This window comes from Lissotriton vulgaris, chromosome 1_1 (genome assembly GCF_964263255.1).
Source record: "Lissotriton vulgaris chromosome 1_1, aLisVul1.2, whole genome shotgun sequence".
NCBI lineage: Eukaryota > Metazoa > Chordata > Amphibia > Caudata > Salamandridae > Lissotriton > Lissotriton vulgaris.
This window is the reverse complement of record NC_141685.1, coordinates 1,662,325,534-1,662,348,028: the sequence shown is the minus strand read 5'-3', so window position 1 is coordinate 1,662,348,028 and position 22,495 is coordinate 1,662,325,534. Positions and strand designations below refer to the sequence as shown.

Sequence of the window (22,495 nt, the reverse complement as noted above, 5' to 3'; positions counted from 1 at the left end):
ACCCCTCCTCTGGGAGGGACCCCTGAGTCGTTCCAACCCTTTCCTTAGGGTACTTAAGGGCTCCCCTGTGGGTAGGTCCTCAGATTCTTCGTGGAACAAGACTCTCAACCTCTGAAACCAAGACACTCTTTGACCATTTTGATACTTAGACTTCGGCGGACTTCGACTGGACCCAAGACTGCACCAAAGGAAGACTCCTACTGCTCCTGGTCTCACTGCTCTTCAAGTCTTCTGCGTCATCTGTGTCTGTGCATCATCCAGGTTCTCCAGAAGGCCTGTGGGGATCAGGGACATCCAAAGTATACTCCCTTGGCGTGAAAGAGTCAACATGCGACTCCTACACCTTGTAACCCTCACTATCTTATGTAACACATCCTGTAAATTGATTTACGTACATATAATTTATTGTCTTTGTATAATGTGGATGTGTGATTTGAAGAACTCCGACACCCCGGACTGGATAGTCCTATAAAATTTGAAATAAGATAAAATAGTGGTATTTAAATTGTTATTTATGTAAATATTCGGACAGACCAACACATCTGACACAATATAATGCAAGATGTGTGCTTCGACTATGTCTGGTGCTAATTGTTCTCATGTTCCAGGGCGAGGTTTAACTGCTCAAACATTTAAACAAAACATTAGGCTTTTGAGTGGCTGAATTGTGCAGTGTGAAACAGTCAAATAAAGTTGGGTCCCAGCTGAGGAGGGGCAGGATGCAGTCAGCATAGCTGCCAAGGTTTCAGAATGCTTTGTTGGACATTTTCATAATATCAGTACAATTATGAGTGACACTTTCTTGTGAGCAATGAAGACGAGGGAAACGTATAGATATCAGAAATTACACCCATATGAGGATTGAAAAACTCTGAGGATATCTTAAAATTGCTGCAAAGCACCAGAAATGGAAGGGCGCAAACAGGAGACTCCTCCTTGCAGTCCAGCTGCACAGACTATTAACACCAACTCAATTGACTAATCTGAAAGCTATTTAAGCTTTATGGGCAAAACAATATTTTATAAAGTAAACAGCTTCAGTTATGGTCCACTGCAAAACTCATTACAAGAACATTATTAATGTTTCTTCCACACTCATATGTTGTTAATACTCCACAGTCTTGCAGCGGATCAATTCAAAGGGGCTGGGGGTCACAGAGACTCTGGGAATGCACCTCAATACTAAATATATTTGTAGCTAAATTGAACGTTTAAAGGTTCAGGAGTCCCACCGTTAAAAATAGATTTGCATGCAGAATACTAAAATATGCTACTAACTGGGAGAAAATATTACAGGCCCGAACTGTAATCTTGATACCATGTGCAAGAAAATTGTGTTTTTCAGTGCAGACAATATGTGGGCATATTAAAAGGAACTAGACATAGTTTGCATAACTGGTACATTTGGCTTGAAAAACAATTTAGAGAGACTCCACAATCTAAGTTATTACGGGAGAAGCGTTGTTTAAGTTTTTAGAAATAAACTGAAACGAATATGTTAGGTGCACGTTCACATACAGTACTGCTTGCAGATACACTTCAGCAGATTGATTCGCACAGAAATTAACTCGTACGCGAGCTCCTTTTATAAGCACATGAATCTTTCATTTTTCTAATAGCAATAAACTTTTTTTTACATTTTGCTGCGCACACTACCACGAACATGCTCGCTCCGGACTCCATCTCGGGTAATATGAGCAGAAATGTACTCACCACAGCACGTGAAACACTGCCTTGGATCAGGCATAGGAGGGCCTTGTTATAACACACAAATGATTCAGAAAAGGGGGTGGTGATGAACTGCCAGAAACCGGTCCCCGGTAGCTTGTCTCCTTTCTGGTGAAGAATTGGCTTGGTAGTTTAGTCTGCCCTGTTCCCATGATGCACTGGGCCAGGGACAGACTGATTTGCATATAGCCAGGTTCTGAGCTGGGATGGTGCAGTGAGATAAATAACGGTGATGGATCAAGCCCTGATCTTTGGACTGGGTAAGAGTGGTCTGCTTAATTCAGACACTCTGTTCATCACCACCCCTTTTTCTGAATCGTTTTTGGCCACTATAGGTGTGGCAGGGTATACTCAGACATGAGTCCCTTTCTCACTGCTCCATCAGGATTCAAGCAAGCCGGGCCGAAGACGGCTGAAATGCCAGAAACCGGTCCCCGGTAGCTGGTCTCCTTTCTGGTGAAGAATTGGCTTGGCAGTTTAGTCAGCTCAGAACCTGGCTACATGCAAATTAGTTTGTCCCTGGCCCAGTGCATCATGGGAACAGGGCAGACCAAACTACCAACCCAATTCTTTTACTGGAAAGGAAACAAGCTTCCTGGGACCGGTTTCTGGCATTACAGCCGTCTTCGGCCCGGCTTGCTTGAATCCTGATGGTGCAGTGAGCAAGGGACTCATGTCTGAGCATACCCTTCCACGCTTATGGTGGACAAAACGATTCAGAAAAGGGGGTGGTGATGGACAGAGTATCTGAATTAAGCAGAACACTCCTACCCAGTCAACAGATCAGGGCTTGATCCATCACCGTTTTTTAGCTCACTGCACCATCCCAGCTCAGAACCCGGCTACATGCAAATTAGTCTGTCCCTGGCCCAGTGCATCATGGGAACATGGCAGACCAAACTACCAAGCCAATTCTTTTACTGGAAAGGAAACAAGCTTCCGGGGACCAGTTTCTGGTATTACAGCCGTCTTTGGCCCGGCTTGCTTGAATCCTGATGGTGCAGTGAGCAAGGGACTCATGTCTGAGCATACCCTTCCACGCTTAGAGACCCATTTCGAGACGGCAAGCACATCGATGTGTACTCCCCACACTGCTCACTTCTCACTAGTGGAGAAGTTACGGCATGACGTCATGCCATGTTAGCGTTGTGGGGGAAGGGAAATCCTTTAAAGAGTCATTTTCTCTCTGGATTTCCCTTCTCTTTCTGAAACGCAAGAGCAGCAACATTGTGGTAGGGCACCAGGGCTTTAAGCTGAAGCTTTTTCAATATTATATGTAACAAGCCATAGTTGCAGCTTATTTATCTTCTGAAACTAATAACCATTGACAAAGCCAATAGTCCTTACTTGTTGTAGGTATGATGTTACTTGTTGTATCACATATCTGGATGCAATGACAGAAACAGCAAAATACAAGTCAAGCGGCACACTATGCTAAACACAGATTTTTATCTAAAGTATGTTAAAGCCACGCCCCTAATTACACTGGCCACGCCCCTTCGAGAGACCCCCCAGTTTTTTCATCCCACTTAAAGCCCTGCGTGGGGCAGCGTGGGGGAAAGAAAAAATAATAACAAAATTTACCTGTAGCCTAACTTCCGCTTCCTCCCCGCCTCTGCAGCTCCGACAATACTCACCCAGATTCCCTGACTCCCCTGCGCTAATCCAGACGTTGCTCCCATGCTGGTATTACCCAGCATGAAACAAGAGTAGGGATTGGGTGAAGATGTCTGGTTTCACGCTCCAGCAAGAACTGGGAGCCTGTGCTCCTGAGCCCTGCTGATATCTAAAAGCGATTCAGAAAAGGGGGTGGTGATGGACAGAGTATCTGAATTAAGCAGAACACTCATACCCAGTCAACAGATGAGGGCTTGATTCATCACCGTTTTTTAGCTCACTGCACCATCCCAGCTCAGAACCTGGCTATATGCAAATTAGTCTGTCCCTGGCCCAGTGCATCATGGGAACAGGGCAGACCAAACTAGCGTGCAAGGGTATACTCAGATGCAAGTCCCTTGCTCACTGCACCATCAGGATTCAAGCAAGCCGGGTCGAAGACGGCTGTAATGCCAGAAACCGGTCCCCGGAAGCTGGTTTCCTTTCCTTTTAAAGAACTGGCTTGGTAGTTTGGTCTGCCCTGTTCCCATGATGCACTGGGCCAGGGACAGACTAATTTGCATGTAGCCAGGTTCTGAGCTGAGATGGTGCAGTGAGCTAAAAAACGGTGATGGATCAAGCCCTGATCTGTTGACTGGGTAGGAGTGTTCTGTTTAATTCAGATACTCTGTCCATCACCACTCCCCTATTCTGAATCTATATCTAAAAGCAACAGCCTGGAGATATCAAAGTGCGCATGTTGGTTTGGCTGTCCTAAAATGGCCGGCCAAACTAACATGTGTACTGGTAGTGCCCTGAGCCCACCACTCCTCCTGCTGCTGATGGCCCCTCAAGACTCTGCTGCGGAGTAAAATAAAATGATAATCAAGCAGTTTTTTCAACTGATTTATGATCATTTTATTTTACATTTGTCTGCTGGTTCCAGCAGTGAAGCAACACTACTCCACAATAGAGGAGTGGCCCCTGTCTGCCCTTCATAACTTCTGCTTTGCCCTTGTGAATATTTACCCCTGTCCTCTTATTTCTTACATCCCTCCACTGGGACACTACTCAGACTTTTACCATATATCACTCTTTCTGCTCAAATGTATCCACAACTGATCTGTCAGCCCCTCTTACTATTGGGAGGACAGGATGGGCACAAAACACAGCAGCTACATGAATGAGCAGGGCTGGCTTTAGGGTGCTGCCACTGGTGCAGCTGCACCTGGTGCTGAACTTTGTCGGGGAGAAGTGTGGGCGTGGGGAGGTTGCTGTTCTGTTTAGTAATAACGTATTGGTTTAAAAGCACCTGTTGCAGAGTTTCTTGTGTGTCCAGCAGCTTTAAGACCACAATAAAAATGTCAAGATTACTCTGGTGATTAATATTCCTGCCGGAGAGAGATTGGAGTTTTGTCTAGTGGCAGTTTTGCTTCAAAGTAGTTTAGAGGGTGTATGTGCCTGCTGCAAAGAATGTGTACCATGCAGATCACAGAACTGTATTTTATGTGGATAGCGCAGTGGGTTACTGTTTTTGGAGACGGACACATCTCCTGATATTATATCAAAGACCACCTGGATGTTATTAATTACCTGCAGTTCATACATTACAATTCTAATACAGCACAGTCTGCTATCTACTGCCAAGAGCTGCATGCCAACTGCACCGTATAGGTTAAAACTTTGTTCTTCTCTAGTCTGTCATTAACCTAATGTTGCTAAAAAGGGTTCAATTGGATGGAAATACTTTATTAGTAAAACCAACTGCAACTACTGTGGCACATTTTAAATCCTGAGTTTGTGCTTCTCCAAACCAAACACTATTAAAATATGCAGCGTACCATTATGGATGACATGTGATTCCTACACCTTGTAATCCTCATTGAGTTATGTAACCTTTCCCTTCACACTGATTTAAACACGTATGATTCATTGTCTTTGTGTGTGATGTAAAGTGCTCTGAGGCCCTACAGCAGTACGAGTAGCACTATAAAACAAATGACGTGCATGTGAGAGAGGGGCTATGAAGAGATGAGGACTGCAGGAGGGTGGTAGTGATGGAATCTGTGGAAGGGAGGTCATTGGGGGGTGGACAAAGGGAGGGGACACCAAAAATGATTGACGCACTGGGTGCCACCAGCAGTAGGCAGCCCTGTGAATAACAATTGTATGTTTGGGGCGCTGGAGGCTGGATTGGCAAGGACTACATTAAAGGACTTTTGAAGGATTTGTCGGGTCGGAAACATAGTGCCAATCTGTAATATTTTAATGTGGGAATTCATCATTTTTTAGTCCAATTTCTGTGTCTCATTTGGTCGCTCATAGTGTGCGCCAAGAAGGTGGGCATAAATCTGCTAATGTTTTTTGGAAAAGGAACTTAAAGGTGCATTTTACAGCATAATCTTCCGAAATACATTAGCAAAAAAACACCGCTTTACAAGAACGTCGGAAATTCTGTACACTCAAGTGGCCGCCTGGTCGCACTGAGTACAAGACAGAAACAGATAAATAAATACATGATTTCTGCAGGGCCTAGAACAGAAGCAAGATCGATATTTCTCTGCAGAAGCAACTCATGTAAAGGCCTACACAAAACTGTGTGCGAGTTCAAAACACTGGAGGCACAAGATGTAAACCGATTTATGAAGCCATATGTACATCACGCACTTCAACTCCAACAACTACCAAGTACCAAAACTAAAAATACCCCAAAATCAAAGCAGCAGGAGTCTGCTTTAAATTAAAACTGTGAGGCCATGACACCGTTGCTTCAAAGAAATCGTTCCACTGCCAAGTCAGTGCACCACAGAATCCAATTTGAGGGCCTACACGCAAATCCTATGGGATTAAGGTCCAAATTACCTTTAAACATTGCAAGACATTACCCCAACACCAAAATCTGTGAACAGCCCACGCTTACCTAAGTCACCTTGGTATAATAGAATAATCTGCAAGGACATTCAAGATCATATCAAAGTCATGGACAGTTTAGGACTATAACTAAAGCAAGTCTCTCCAAACAGGCATTCGTCCCCTCGCAAGGTCATGAGCGCTCACAACCCCCACTGACGGACTGAACTGTGCAGCCACAGTCTATACCTGCCCTACTCAATCAACTGAATAGTAACACCACAGGGTGTCTTTGCAAGCCAGTACTGCATGACACAAGAAAATACACAGAAAAACAGTTGCCATCCAGTGCAGTGCTACCAATTAAAGTGACAACCGGAAACTCTATGCTAAAGTACATAAACTGTTTCAAATACTGTGCCAAAGCAGAATGCTCATCAATGCCGGGTAATAAATAAATTATTAAAATTTCCTGTACATAAAACAAACCACCATCATGATCAGTGCTATTACGTGCCAGCGGGCTGCCATCACATTCCAAGGCATTTCCAACATTAATCCAACTAGTACCCAAACTACCTATTATGTAAGGTTTCCATTCAAAGACTCTAGGATGTTGTTACTAATGGGGAGAGAAACCTACCCGCCTACCATGGGTGAGCAGCAATGAAAGACAGGGCAAATGCTGCTGTGTCAGAGGACTGCTCTCTGTGCCCCATATGGTGCCAGGTTTGTTGTTTGGAGTGCTAGTCTCCAGATTATAATCACACTAGGTTTAGTAGCATTACAGTAAAGCTGGCCATCAGATGATACCTGTTGGATACCACAGTACACCGGCACATGATTGCTCACCTCTTTCTGTCCAAAGTCGATGAGGTTCTGGAGGTCCAGGTCATCGCGGTAATGCACAATGGCATTGTTAATGACCTCACTAACTTTCCCTCGAGCCTAAAAGGGAAGAACAAGAGCCATGGGTGGAAACGAAGAATCAGATGCATAGAAGATGAGACAACAAGCAACCGGTTGCATGAGAAAGATAAAGTCTAACCAGACAATTAAGGGAGAGAAGATAGGCAAGGAAGGGGAAGAAGATAAACAGAAAGAAGAAGAAAAGAAGGGGAAGAAGAGACGATGAAAAAGGGTAAGAAATGGGTCAAAGACACAACGAAGTGAAAGAAGACAAAGAAGGAGGAATACAAGTACGGAGAAGCGATGAAATGAAGGATGAAGAACTAGACCTGCTGCTGGGCTAGCAATATCCCCCAGATTGCAAAGGGGCAGCAACCCTCCGTCTCCAGAAATATACGGACTCAGGAGGAGAAACGATTTTGCCACACATGGGCAACATCATGAATTATCTGGGCAAGAGCATGGGACATTTAGACAAGTTCCCTCACTTTTTTTTATTTACCTGTATGAGCATTTCATCAAGGGCCATATAAAAACATGCATACATGAATTGTTATGGTGTTATCCATAAGAAGGACACGAGGTACAGTTTACACAGCATTACATGTGAGCCCAAAGGGCACCGTCTAAGTCATATTCTAGAATGCAATGCACGTGTGAAAAGTCGATAACCGTTCATTAAATCATCAGACCATGCACAGTACATGCGTCCTGAGAGGAACAGGAGGGCTGCACATATGCCCAGGAATGTTCTCCAACCTAAGAGATATTTTACTCCCTCTGAGGAAAGGGACGTGTACCATCTCTACTCCTGCATCTCACTGCTTAGCTTCGCTGGTTGTAGTCACCCGGGGTCAATTCTTTAGATCTATAATGGGAAGTTGCGCCTCCTTCTCGGTGGGGGGGGAGGGGGGGATCCGGTATCATCTGTCCTAGCGTCCGTGCATTCTATGCACAGCTCATTCCATTCCATGGCGATGGGAATTTGCGAGGGCCTCGGGGCTCTTTCCCGCGAAGCGCCATGCTTTCACAGGTTGTGAAAAGTGCCGCCATTTTTTTAATAATCCCAGGGAACAGTGGAAGTGCCTGAAAGCCAAAAATGAACATGCATTTCGAACTGGGAAACATGGAGGCCCACAGGCGAAATGGAAAGCTGCTTAGACAGCACAGAACATGTTCGCATCTGTAGTTATGCAGGCATTGTGCATAGCTGCTATTCTGCTTGGACACAAACATGTCCTAGCTGGGGATGCAGAGAGAAAGGCTACACGGTTTGAGAACGGCAATCTTGTTCGGGCTTATCTCGCAGCAGTTAGGTCAGATGTAAACGATAAGGCAGTATTGAAAACTGCCAACCAACACCTCCTTTACCAAGCACCTCGCTAAACTTTATAGATTATTCATGATCAGGTCTAATGTTTCTGAAACTCAAGTGTCCAAGAAGCTGAGAACTACCTAAAATGGAAAGTACACAGAACCAAAATAGACTGTACATGTAGAGCTTAGAAAAACAAAGTTTGTAAACAGCTAGTGGTTGCAAATCTTAATGAATATGGTCACTGTCAAAATGGAGTATCAATGTTCCCAATACAATAGCATACTTTGTATTTCTTGTATTATTTATTAGTTTATTTTCAAATCTAAATAATTGAGAGGAGTTATATAATGCCAAACAAGGAGCACGTGATGGGGTGAATGCTTGCAAGTAATCTAACCACTTGCACCCACTTGGGATAGCATAGCGTTCCAACCCATTGTTTTTCACCCACTATGCCACTCTAGATAGAGGCCACCCTTACACAGATCAGTACTGGCCCTGCTCCTCTTGGGACAGCCCATCCCAAGAGTCCTGATAAGGCCCCACTCAGAAGGAAACACGAGCCACCTAGACCGACTATTTGCACGCATTCCTTACATTAACTTTTGTGTCTTTGAATTACTTAATGCAACAGAAAACAAATGCAAAAGTATTAAGAGTGTTTATGGTATCTGCAAGGCAAAGTTTTTAGGAGTTCATACTCGTAAAAGGGGACTACAGGAGCGGTATGCCAATCTTAGGGAGTCACAATGGGTCACAAAGTTCCTCCCGGTCTGGCTACCTGGACTGCCAACAGGCTTTTTGGTCTCCCATGTGTGGCACACATGGAAGACCAAACTGAGCAAGTGATATGGATAAAAATTATTTAAAAAGCTGGTGCAAAGAGTGATGTGCTCACCAGGCTGAGTCACAACTGTTTCACAAGCACTTGCAGCAGTCGCTCTCTCGAGCTGCTTGCCTCGGTCTTGCGGTGAGGTACTCAAAGGAATCTGGGGATTTTTGGGAACAGCTGCAGACGTAAATCTCAAGTCTGTGGATGCCTGCTACCATCTATAGTGAAGGTTATTGCCTACTCAGACTATTAATATTCCAGTGGATGGCTGTGGGATTCCATGCTCTACAATTTCAGAGCCAGGGCAGGCAAACAGATCTTCAGCAGGGCCTCAGGCTTCGCCCTAACAAGGAGGAATTGTGATCAACACTGGCTCCACACTCTGGATGCACTTCTGTAGCTGGTTGGAGAACTCTTAGTCCAGAAAATGTTCGGTGTGCTGTTGAACAGCTCCAGTTTTATATATAAAGATGGGAGGTTGGCAGACTCCCTGCTGCCTGTTAATGTGCAGAGCATGGGGGAAGTGTCTAGCTGGCATGACCACAGATCGGGCTCGGCGGTGAAGGGTAGGTCGAACTGCGTGGACACAGGAGGAACGAGCTTTAACCTTGGGCTCTCCCTGATGTCCAATCCCGCCGACCCCTCATGTGGCATGTAGTCCTGAACCTTTAGGCATAGGAGTACCCACAGAGGTAAACATAAGACATACATGACACTAGCATGTTTTGACACTGCACATTTACACGGTCCTGATGAATCGCGGGTGACTATACCCATAGCGTGAAACATGTCGACCTTCATCACCTTTAGCCTCATCTAGGGTCACCTGACCTAACTTGTTGACTCAGAGTGAGCCTAACCCCTCTTTTTAACTGCAGCCAGGGGACCCCCTGAATAAATTGAATTCCGGTACCCCTTGCTACATTTTAATACCCCACACATCACCACACCTAGCCCGGTCCACACACCCCCACCTCACCATAAGGCAGTTGGAAAAAGATCTCCGCCAAAGAGCCCCTCTTTGAGGTGAGCCCGTCGGGGATTGCACCGCCTCCCCGACGAGGAGCAACTGCCGATGATGAAGCATGACATCCTTCGGGGTGTGTGAGGCCATTATATCCAACAAAATGGATGCCCCAGGATGTTACTCTAACATCTGTGGTCATGCCAGCTAGACACTTCCCCCATTTCCCATAGGAACAGTACAGCGACCTCTTTTGTTTCCCTAGTGCAAAACACGGACACAAGCTGCAACTGGACCTTCCACCCACCTCGTGGGTGGTTAACCGTGTCCGTCGATCGATTGATCTCCTTCTCTAATCTCCCTCCTTTTGATACAAATGTGCAGAGCATCTCACAATTCCAAAGGTTCAGAAATTCCTCTTCAGAGAGGAGTCTAGGATAGAAGGAACGTATTTGAAGGGGTCCGTGTGAACCCAAAAGGACGTGCAGGAAGAAGATGTGGAAGGTGATCTCTGTGGGCAGCACTTGCCTCTTGTCTTATGTTGATAAATGTCTGGAAACATTTATGGGTAAACATAACTTATGTACACCTGTTATGTTCATGAAACCCTACTTCAGACACAATAATGTTTGTGAAGGGCTGTCCCATCAACATATGTGTGTTTTATGTAATGTTTGTGAACATATACACACACACACGCACACACACATACACATATATATATATATTTACACACACACACACACACATACATATACACACATACATATATGCACACATGCACAAACAATATTTCCATATTTATAAACTGCAACTTATCACCCCTAAGGGTATCCAGGCTCTGGGGAATCGGAAGCCACTGAAAGTGTTGCCCAAAATCATACATCAGAGAGGCACGTTTGGCCACTTCATCAGGATTTTTGTTGGAATTCTGGAGAAGGGAATACAAGGAGAGATTGAAGGGCTATGGCCCAAGCTCATGAGAATCCACAGGCACTCCTGTAAAAAACAAAGGCAGCTACTAGGAGGATCAGGAATAACGGAGAGATTGCAGGCCATGGTCCAGGAGGTTGTGGTGGAGTTTACTGAATCAGAGCCTTAAAGAGATTTCTTACAGGCTCCTGCTAGCAATCACCGTTGCTATTAAATCCATCATGTTGGTCTTCAAGACCTCAGGCAACAAGGGCCTTAAATGACCTGTGAAAGGTGCTCCTCCCAGAGGCAGGCTTATAATGCAGGGACCCTGAGGTAAAGACTACAGCGTCTATGCCTAAAGCATGACCCCTAACAGTTTAAAGATCTCTTCAGATTCTTTACGATCACAGCGTCCAAGCTCCATACCTCTGGGGGCGGATATGTATGGTCCGCATTTGATCCATTGATGGCTGCAAGATCAGTTTGGGAATAAGGGGCAACTGAGCCTGATGCCCCCACAGAAAATGCGAGCACTGAAAGAGCTCTCTTCTTTACCTCTTGAAGACTGACAAATCTCCTGATATCACATCAAAGACGACCTAGATGATATTTGTGAGAATGAGCTTCATCTGGCACTGTATAACCCACGACCAGTAGAAGATGTGCAAGTCTGGGTCAACTTTTTTTTAACTTAAACTACTGGTGTCTGTGGCATTCTGAGTCAAACTTGTAACACTGATCTGGGGCAAAAGAAAGTCTATGCGGAAAGACCATTATCTCTGGCACCTGACTAGGCTGTCTGATGATCAGGGTGTCTTGTTTAAGACAGGTTCAATAGGACTTTAGCAATAGAAATAAAGTATGCTGTTGCATAGGGGATCCTAGGTAGTATAGTCAAGTCTCCAGATCTTAAAGGTCACTGGAAGGGTTTGCTTCATGAAGCACAAGCCCTTACCCACCCAAGGAGGGCATGCGTCATCGGGCCATGCTTCCCGGTTGGGTGGCGCTGCAATGCCTAGTGGACTCAGTGGAGGGGCTCTTTACTGGAGATCTTTTTATCACCAATCAAGTTGCAAAAGTGCAAATTGAATGCCTTCAGTGTTGGACGACACTAACAGGGCTAGATAGGAAATTGGTAAAGTGTGTTAAAATTAATTATGGACCACTACTGGTTGCGTTTATTTGCTGGTGGGGTCTATGTAAAGGTTAAAGGCAGATCACAGAATATAAGGGAAATGATGATGGAGCATTCCAACCTTGGGTTGGTGAGGGTTTGTGGCCAGTGCAGGTCACATGGCACCTCTGAACTAGGGTCCTGTAGAGTTAGGTCCAAAACGGATCTCAGTTTGGGGGACCGGTGGTCTTGGGTCTTCTACGCATTTTGGAGGTAGAAAGGTGGTAGGAATGTGACTCACTTCAGAGTTTCTAGTTCTGATTGGTTTATGGCTGGTAGTATTAGTTCCTAATTGTCAGGATTAACTGTTCAGAATGGTGGAGAAGTGTGGCTCACTGGTTAGAGGAGGCAGACCTGGAAGCAGAGGTCAGCCTGGGACCAGGGTTCAATTCCCGGCTCGGTGGGGTCTTGAGTCCTAAATGTCCATGGACTCGACAATTCTAGCTCCGGTGCCTACTCGATTCACGGGTTCACACTCTGCGACTCTGGGCAATAGCTTGCTTAATCTCCACAACGGCCCCTCGCGGCGGGATGCCTGGCTTTCACCTTGCGGATACCCTGCCGGGGTTATCTCACAGGGGAATACCAGGACGGGTTCCCTAAGCAAGCGCTTAGAAACCGCTCGGTGATTTGCGCTATATAAATTCCTGTACTTTACATTACATAGATTAATTTATTGGGAGGATGGTCGTGGAAGGGCTGTGAAAAGAAAGGATCGCCCATTTGAGGCCTCTGTGGCTTCCTCTGGTTGTCTGCAACAAAATCCTACAGATCTACCTAAGCAGCAAACCAAAATGGATGTCTACTTCAGAAGCCAATGTTGAATGACTTATAAAAGAGCTAAAGAGCAGAAAGTGGGGCCAGTGATGCTTCGGGCGCACACACTGCAACAAACAGCTTAATTTAGCTTTGGCAAATTAGCACTAACAAACACCTCTACAAGCGGATTGTCAAAAGCATAAGCCAAGCCAAGGCAGGAGGAAACCCTCAGATGTGTTGTCTTAAGGAAGAACAGTGTGTTCTGGAGAGTTGTCCGATCAACTGAAGTATGAGAAAAGTATTGAGATTTGTGAGTGAGGAGGCATGGAGGAATTGTGATCAAGCATACACCCAGTATTCCATTCTCTAAAAAGGTCAATTTTTCGATTAGCATGAGAAATTCTGGACCAGTCAGTCATTGTGAAGGTAGGCGGTCTGAATGAACTAATACAACACATATAACAAAGATAAACAAGCAGAAAGGAGAGGAACAAAGAAGATAAATGTGCAAGCGTAAGAAGAGCTGTAGAACAAAAAGCTAAAATGTTGAAAGGGAAGTAGATAGATGAGGAAAGGGAGATGAGAAAAGTGAAGAAGACTACAAGTGGAACAAAGAAAAGACAATAGACGATGAAGATGAGAGACCAGATATGTGATGACGATGATGCAGCCTAGGAAAAAGAAGGAGACACACAAGCACAAATGGACACATTCTTAGAATAACAATTGTGAAGATGCACAGGAACGAACGGGAACACTGCTGAGGATACAGACTGATGCCTCTATATTATTCAGTTCTTTCCTTAGCATACATTCTTTTGTTTAATATAATAATAATAATAATAATAATATCAGTGCTGCAGGTGCTACCTTATCTGAGAAGACGAAGCCCAGGACTCCCGCCGTCAGCTGCAGCAGGAAGACAATGGTCAGGCAGATGGAGAACTGTGGGGATGACAAAGACACATAAAAACCTGGTTTGTGTAAGCTTGTGGACAACAGGGCGACCACAGCCTATAGCCAGCAAACACACACACACAAACATACATTCGAGCAGGGTCCTGCCCCTTACCTAACAGATCTGGGCTGGATTACATAGATTGTGCCCGATGGCTCAAAGGCTTGGTGTCAGTGTGCGTGGATGACAAACACATTAAAAAACCTTACTTCTAAGGACGTGTGGCCACTACACCCACCCCAACACAGTGATTGCGCTGGGTGTCTCAAAGTCTTTGTTTCGGTGTATATTCAATTTGTTTTGCCTTGTTGTTTGTACTATACTGCAAGAAGGGGGTACACTTTTTTTTCTCCAAATGAATTGTATTATTTTTGATCTCATAAAAGCAAGCATTCGCAAATATGTCTTTTTCAAACAGGAGAGCTCAACAAACTGTGCTGCCATTGCCGGGGCGTAACTCAAAATGAAGGGCCCTCCCTGCAGAATGCCACACTATTTAGTGCGGACCATATTTTGTGCCCATTAGTGCTATTTATTGAATCTCAATCTATCTGTGCCCACATCTTCCTCTAGAGGGAGGGAGCGGCACTGGGACAGTTTGGAGCCTTGCCCATCGCATCAGGCAGCTCAGGTAGAGAGCTGGTCACACATCTAGGCCTGGGTCAGCAACAACACTCAGATTTTGGGTGGACAGACATCACATGCCAAGAACATGAAAGGTTTAACACAGTCCAACCACTAGTGGGCATGCACCTCCTTACTGGAAATCATCTTTGGTGTCAAGAGACAGAAGCTCAGGGTGGAAGCGGCTTTGCAACCAGGAGTGTGCCCGGGCCGTCTACATTAAATTCAAGTGACAGTATATTTAGTTCAAACTTGCTAGGCCCCTCACAAAAGACGTGTAATAAAAGCTAAACTGCAGGCATAGAATATTGGAGACCTGGGTTCAAACCCCATCTTCAGCAATGAGTTGAATCCTGCGATCCTGGGTAAACTGCTGCCTCTATTCATCAAGCTGTACACATCTCTCATCTAAATACATAAAAGTGGTACAGTGTGCCGTCTAGGACTGTCCAAATAACATACCACCCATCTTCCCTCTTCGTTCTGGCTTCTACAGGAGACTCTCACCAGGACACACATCTGACTGCTCTTTGTTTGAGTTGCTCCTGCCACAGGAGACAGGCTTTTGTTGTTTCGATTGCAGGCACTGGCGTGACCTAAATAACTGGCTCTAAAAAGCAGGTGATTGGCACCATGACTGCTCTCCTCCACACTGCATACACCTGTTCCCAGAAGAAGACAGCCCAAAAATTGTGGTCTTCGGATTTTATAACTCATCCGTCGAAGTGGAGTTCTCGGTTAGATCCACATCTGACCTATCAAAGATTTGATCATCCTGGTTCTCTCTTCAGCAACCACTCCCATTCAGTTGACTTTGCATTCCAGTCTTTTGCACCTCCCCACCCCCATCTTAGTGCAAGAAACGTACTGTTTGCAGGAGGCAGATGTTTTCACGCAGAGATCCGATGCAGCCGCAGAAGGTGATGAGGAACATCAGAACCCCCACCACAATGAGCAGGAGGGCAGGGTCTACGGCTAGGCACGCAATGGCAGCTTCTGCAACAAACAAGATGCAAGTGTACAGGAGAGAATTTAAGACGAGCAATGACATCATAGTGCCTACAGTCAATGGATGAAACCAGGCCAGAGAGGAGCCCTTATCCTTACAGGCAAGGGTAAACTAGAGTGAACAGCAGTGCAGCAACGAGTCCGCCCCGAGTAAAATCATCAAGCCCAGGACAGACGCACACACCATGCCACACACCTTATGTACGCACTTCCCTAAGTGAGCCTCAACACAAACGAATAGTTACATTATGAAATGTGGTGATTTAAAGCAGTTGCTGTCTGTGAAATGATTAAAAAAAGACCACACAGAGTGGTGTGTGGCGTAAGTCAGTTTTCTCACAGAACCTTGCAAATAAAGACAGTTCTATTCAAATGATGGGGCGTGAATTGTCAAGGTAAAGACAAAGCGCCAAGTCAAAGTTAATTCTAGGTTTCCCAACTCAAAGTCTGTGTACTTCAATCAATTAATCAATCAATCAATCATGTGTAAAGCGCACTACATACCCGTGAGGGTCTCAAGGCGCTGGGGGGGGGAGGGGGGGAGAGGGGGGGACGCTACTGATCGAATAAAATGGTTTACTACCTGCTTATTAACAACGTATCACCATGCTGCGTACTCCATAAATTACTGAATCCAATATTCACATATTTAGTTATTTGCTAAAACATTACAAAATTAGCTCACAACATATTTGATTCAAATAATCAGTATTTGTTAAAAGATGACATTTTACTAATTCACAAGCTGTCCTATATGACAGTAAGCATGCTTCTTTATATTATCTTTCATTATGAAAACGAGAACAGTCCAATTATACATGTACTATAGTTTCAATTTTGTTGTCAATGCAATATCTGCACAGTGTGGATTACAATCGGATGCTTCAACATTTACCAAATAACTCACATATTCAAACGTCTTCTACTGGAACACTATAAAATGCCCTCCTGCTGCACTTTTGTGACCATCTACAGATATGTTGGCCAGCAACTGCATCCTACTTATTGCTGTAAATAGAATGCATGCAATTTCTTATAAGTATTAGCACTATGGTTTGCTTCCATAGGGACTAGATAGAGTTTACTTTCCATATGCGGAATGAGATGTCAAAAGATGGATTCCGGATAGGTTGGAACCGCCATATGTAGGAGAAAAGAACGACCATAGGGTTTGGAATACAAATCCACCCTCCAAGTTCCATGAACTAGGAAACATATGGTATGGGGCATCCCCTACACTCCACGTACCCTCAGTCAAGACTTCATTCCAAGCAGGCAGGACCTCTTATCAATGCCCCTGAAATTACAGACTGGTCACATGAGAAACATAACCGAGGCAGCCATGAGCCAGAAAAGGGCATCTTGTATGAGAATTCGTAAATAGCACTCCTGTCCAAGGCACTCTGAAACATGTCAAATGTGTACAATGTGTCAGTTTGAGTAGGTGCTGGGAGTACAGAGAAGGGAATCAACTTTAACCTCAGACTATGTATTCATTCAATTAATAGCACAGTAAACATATTGTTTAAACTATGCCTGGATAAGCTAAAAAGATTTTCCTGCCGGAATTTGTCCTCCCTGTGACATTTAAATCATTTTTCTTGGTCTACTTGGACCACATAATAATCTACTAGCCTTGGATTCCACAATTTATAATGACAAACCATGTATCTAACCTTCCTTTGAGCCACACTGAGATTTAGATAATTTATCCTCAACACTGCTAACCTGACAATATTCCTGCAGAGGCACTGAGGGAAGGCATTGAAACATCAGTAGACATTCTCTTTAGAAGGATCTGGGAAGAAGAAAAGGTGCCATGAGACTGGAAGGATGGATCGGTCATCAAGATTCCCAAGAAAGGTGACCTAAGTCACTCAAGTTTCAGAGGTAGAACTCTTTTGTAAATCACAGGCAAAGTGTTCAACAGAGCCATTCTGACCAGAAGGAGGGAAAAAGTAGCCACTCATTTCAGACAAGAAGCAACCTGTCTTCAGCGAAGATCGATCCTGCACAATTCAGATTGCAACACTGTGCATCATTATTGATTAATGATGGAATGGAACTCCCACCTCAATGTCCACTATGTCCACTTTATCGACTATGAGAAGGCATTCAACAGCATGGTCCCTTTGGAAACTCCTTCGCCACAATGGTGTGCCAAATAAACTCATAAGAATCATCAGGAACTCTCACAAGGGAATGACTAGGGGAAATGCGGAACTCGCAGAGTTTCATTCATCAGAATTCTGCAGATATACATTAAAGCTCTGAGATTCCACATAGTGCTCTGCCAATAGACAGAAAGTCTTCAGCTCCTGCTGCAATTTAGTACCGTTAGTATGAGCAATGCTTAAAAATCAGCTTGAACCGCACTATGCGTTGTGCAAGAGCACACAAATTCTAGTTCATTTTTCTGCCGCTCAAGTAGAAAATCTACTCAAGCAGGAGAAAATCTACTTGAGCGGCACACCTCTGATTGCAATCGCCATGATCGGCCACGTTAAAAAAAATCACGCTAAGGGATGCCAAATCTTGCTCTCCAGCTCATATTTTCTGGAGCCTTGCAGGAGAAAAAAATTCATAACGCAGCAACTGGCTGAATTTGTCTGGAACTCCATGTTCAAGAGTAACGGGGAGTGACCATACTTCTGCCAATTCCACAGGCGGAATGAAACATTCTGCCCACCAGTAGGAATGACCTGCAGTATAGTCCATGAAGACCGCTCACAGAAGCCTTCCAAGTGAGGATCAAAGTCTGTCAGGGATGATTGTTTTCGCCTTTTTGTTCCCTGCCAAATAATAGACTGGATCATGAAGACATCCACATCAAGAAGAAGAAATGGAATCCAGTGGACATCTTAGATGCAGCTCGACCACCTCACCTGGACTTTGCAAAGACTAATAGCAGTGTGGAACATTCAATGTCGCACTAGTGTAATGTTGCTCTATTCGATTTATAAATTCTGCTCAACTTTTCACGACTCCACTGATTAGGAGCCACAAATCACATATCACAACATTGTGTATGGTATGGTCCCATGCCAAATGTCCTCCTAGAGTCGGAGCAAATATGTTGGGCGGTATAGTACCCCCTTTTTCATATTCTTAGTCTGTGTCAAAGCCTCCAATCCACGGGCAATAGTGATTCTTTTGATTATTCAACTCTAATGAAGTCTTAAGAGACAAAACGAGTTGGCTGGGCTGATTCCAATTTGTTTTAATGCAAAAAATGCAATAAAAAGTTGGATAAACAAGACTCCAGAGGCATTAAATTTTTTTGAACCATCTTTTTGGATATACATGGATATTGCAAGTTAAGGACATTTTTCCCAATGCTCTAACTGAGTAATATCTGTGATATAATGCACGCTCCTTTTCAAATGTTTTGTAACCTGGACTTTGCAGACGCCCTGGCCCTACTCTCTCAAACCCATCTGCAGATAAAAGAGAAGACAGACAATGTGGCAGGCACATCAGAACAACGTATCCTCCACATCCACAAGGAAAAAACAGATGCTGAAGGCTAAAAAGGTCAGCACAACAGCAGTCACTCTTGCAGGCGATGCACTGGAAGGAATTTAGGCCTTCACCTACCTGGCTGAGTCATGGACAAGCAGTGTGGCACAGACACCGCCATCTAGTCAAGAATCAGCATGGCAAGGGCTGCCTGCCTTCATTCAGCTAAAGAAGATCTGGAAGAAGACTAGGAAAGGAAAAATATATTCAGTATCCAACATGATGCCCACATTACCTACTGCCAAACTGGTGCTTGGCAGATGCCCCTGGACCGTGCCAGTGGGCGTGGTCCTGTCTGGATATTTAGTTATGGATTGCAATGATCTGGGTTTTTGAGGAGTTCAGCATCAAAACATTTCTATTCTTCCAGTTTTGATTAGAATTTATTTTTCCAATTCAGAGTAATTTCAGCGCTTTTTAAGCTTGTCAGACAACTTAAATGTTATTTTCATAGCTGTTTGATGTAATTCCTATTATCTACAGAACTATGGTTGTTACACCATCAGTTTTCAAGCTTGTTAAGTGTTGCTTTTTCGGATTCAATCCTGGGTGGTACCATTTGCATCCTGAGTACTTGTGGATTAATGAGCTTCCATTCCCGAAACGATAATTGTAATAATGGAGCTAGACTTTCTGAAAGGAATGGAAGCACTATGAAGTGCAACATTTCCATAATTTCTAAGGCTGTCGGCACCATTACAGAAGCGCACAAGCCCTACGCAAGCTACCGGAATACTGCCCTCAAACAAAACACCTGGCTAGGGCTAGTCCCTCTTCATGGGAAACAAACAGCTCCAAACATGTTTAGCTCCATTGCGGAGGAGCATTTTGATGATCTACCAATAGCAAACAAGGGGGCACATCTGGATATATCCACCCATTGAAGCAGGCAGAACACAGAACAATAAACACAATGGATATTCTTTGAGATACTGCTTCTAAATCTCTTAGACTTATGTTCACCATTGGGTCATTAAAAATTATTTAGATACGTTTTTATCAAATAATTTACAAGAGTTAACTCCAGCATTTATTTTACATCTGCTGCCCTGTAACTCTTGCAACTTATTTGAAATACCTCGGTGACATTTCCGTAATTTCCTAACTTTTGTGTCATTTACGATGAACACCGGACTGCCACCCGGACTTGAAAAAAGACAACTGTTGCCACATCTCAATGCACACATTGTAAACCAACATAAATCTAGGATGAACTCAGCATGAAAGAAGAACTTTACGTGGTTTCTGTGGATATGGTGCAGGCGGAAGAAAGATAACGCCCAGGAAGAAGGTATTCACAAGGGATCTTTCATGAAAGTGTTAGTAAATGATTTATTGTCACCATATTCAAAGGTGATTTCTATGCACCTGCTGCATTACAAAGCCATCCAATAATAAAGCATAGTATACCCGGAGAAGAAAGAACTGCTGGTGGCTTCAAAATGGAGTGGCAGATCTATTTCTTGTACAAAACACATTTTTAAAAAAAAAGAAACATTTGTAAGCAATATTGGTGGTATGTTCAGATGGACCCAAACTCATAAAATGTCTGTTTATAAATTAACTATTGTTTATTTACGAAGAATTTTCTAAAGAGAGTCTGGCCAAAAATGGTGATAAATGTTACACTGAGTTTAATACTGAGAATATACCAGTACACCAATACATCAGTCATCTAAAAGGGAAAGTGGGTTGAAAAGAAATGGAGAATTCAAAAGGAATCTGGAATGTCCTGCCTGGATCACAATGTGGTCATCAGGGCAGAGATCTTCTCGGTCTGACTGAAGGATACAAGGACAGAGTCGTGAAGTAGATATAAGCGTGGGCATGGTGGAATTAGGCCGACTTTGAGACATGCCACTTTGAAAACAGGGGCAATTGCCAATGATAACATAGCTCACAATGGATGGCAAAGATCACTGGGTTCGACTGCCTGGCTCAATAACTGGGACCAGCCTGTACAACAAGGTCAAGGGAGCAACAAAGAAATGGACAAAATAAAAACACATTCATTACAAGGACACCAGCAGCAGCAGGGTCAACACACACAACTTCACCAGGGCCTTGGACAGTGGGTAGCACTTGGGTGCCACACTCTGGATACAGTTCTGCAACAAGAGGTCTTTGAAGATGCATACCAAGAAAAAAGTCAAATGGGCTGCTGAAAATGGCTGCCAGTCGGGTTGGGTCGTGTTTTGCTCCTCAGCGATGAGCCTGGAATAGCAGGAGCCACTGCCTCTGTGGGACCAATGGTTGGACCTTCCAAGGCACATCTGATGGAAAGCTACATGAATTCCTTCTAAAGTACCTAAACACAGATGTCAGCAAAAGGAAGTGGGGAATGGGGTTTTCCATTGTGGGCAGCACAGATTTGTCCATCTTGCGTACTTCAACCCTACAGTATATAAAATGTCTGCAAACACTTACAGGCAAACTTCAAAAAACCCTTCTGGTGATGTTTGCAATCCCTTCTAATTATTTAAACACACGAACGCTCACATCAGTTAATAGATATGCGATAATGTTCCCCATGTTAATATCATCAGTGGACATTAATTCTAATGGTCAAAAATGAGCCCAATCTACACCAAGCCACTGGACTTAATTTAACAAAGATGTTGGTAAGCAACTCCCACGGATGTATATAGGCTCCCCAAAGATGATAATCATCTGCGACCATTGAGGGCTTAGCTGAAGACTACAAGGTCTGTGGAACACTAGGGGGCTTTGTAAACTTCCAAAACAAAAAATAATACAGAGTAACCTCAAAGAACCAAGGAAAAATGGTGGTAATGGCGCTCACATGCTAGTATTGGACTTTCATCGCTATGGAAACAAATTAATATTCCTCAAAATGTGTTGATGTGCTTGGAGCAGTAATTGAAGAGGAAAACCCGCACTACTAGGTAAAATGTAATTGAAGATATGAAAACTGACATTTTGTTATAAATCTACCAACCACGATAAAGGTATCGCAGGAGTAGGGTTCAAAGTAGTATCCGGTGGAATAGAAATTCGAGAGTATTGCAAGTGTCGCAAGGGTTGTAAACATCATATAAAGGCTAGACACAGCTAATAAAGATATCTAATGCTGGTGTGTGCATCACATTTCCAGCACTATGCAGCATGGTGCAAGCCTATCCGAATCAAGGAAGACTGATTCAGCCTCGGTTGAGCTGCATCCTCGTCTGAGCTCCTCTTTGTGATATACACTGGCTTTCCTGTCAACAAATTTTTGAAGTGACTGGAATTACGCAATGTTCAACTTGTGCAGAGGGCTCAAAGGTTCCTGGATGCAACCTGTGTGTGCCAACTGTTACCGACCAAGGCTGTTCGCTAAT

The 22,495-nt window shown here is 44.0% G+C and overlaps 1 protein-coding gene across 1 annotated transcript in view; it reads right to left on the bottom strand.

Moving 5' to 3' along the window:
* The window catches only part of TSPAN33 (tetraspanin 33), a 125,406-nt gene that overhangs the window by 26,533 nt on the left and 76,378 nt on the right, over positions 1-22,495 (bottom strand). The window contains exons 3-5 of the mRNA XM_086918891.1: positions 15,496-15,623; positions 13,916-13,990; positions 7,027-7,122 (exon numbers count right to left, since the gene is read on the bottom strand). Of these exons, the coding sequence (XP_086775017.1) occupies positions 7,027-7,122; positions 13,916-13,990; positions 15,496-15,623 (299 nt within the window). The remainder of the gene's footprint in view (positions 1-7,026; positions 7,123-13,915; positions 13,991-15,495; positions 15,624-22,495) is intronic.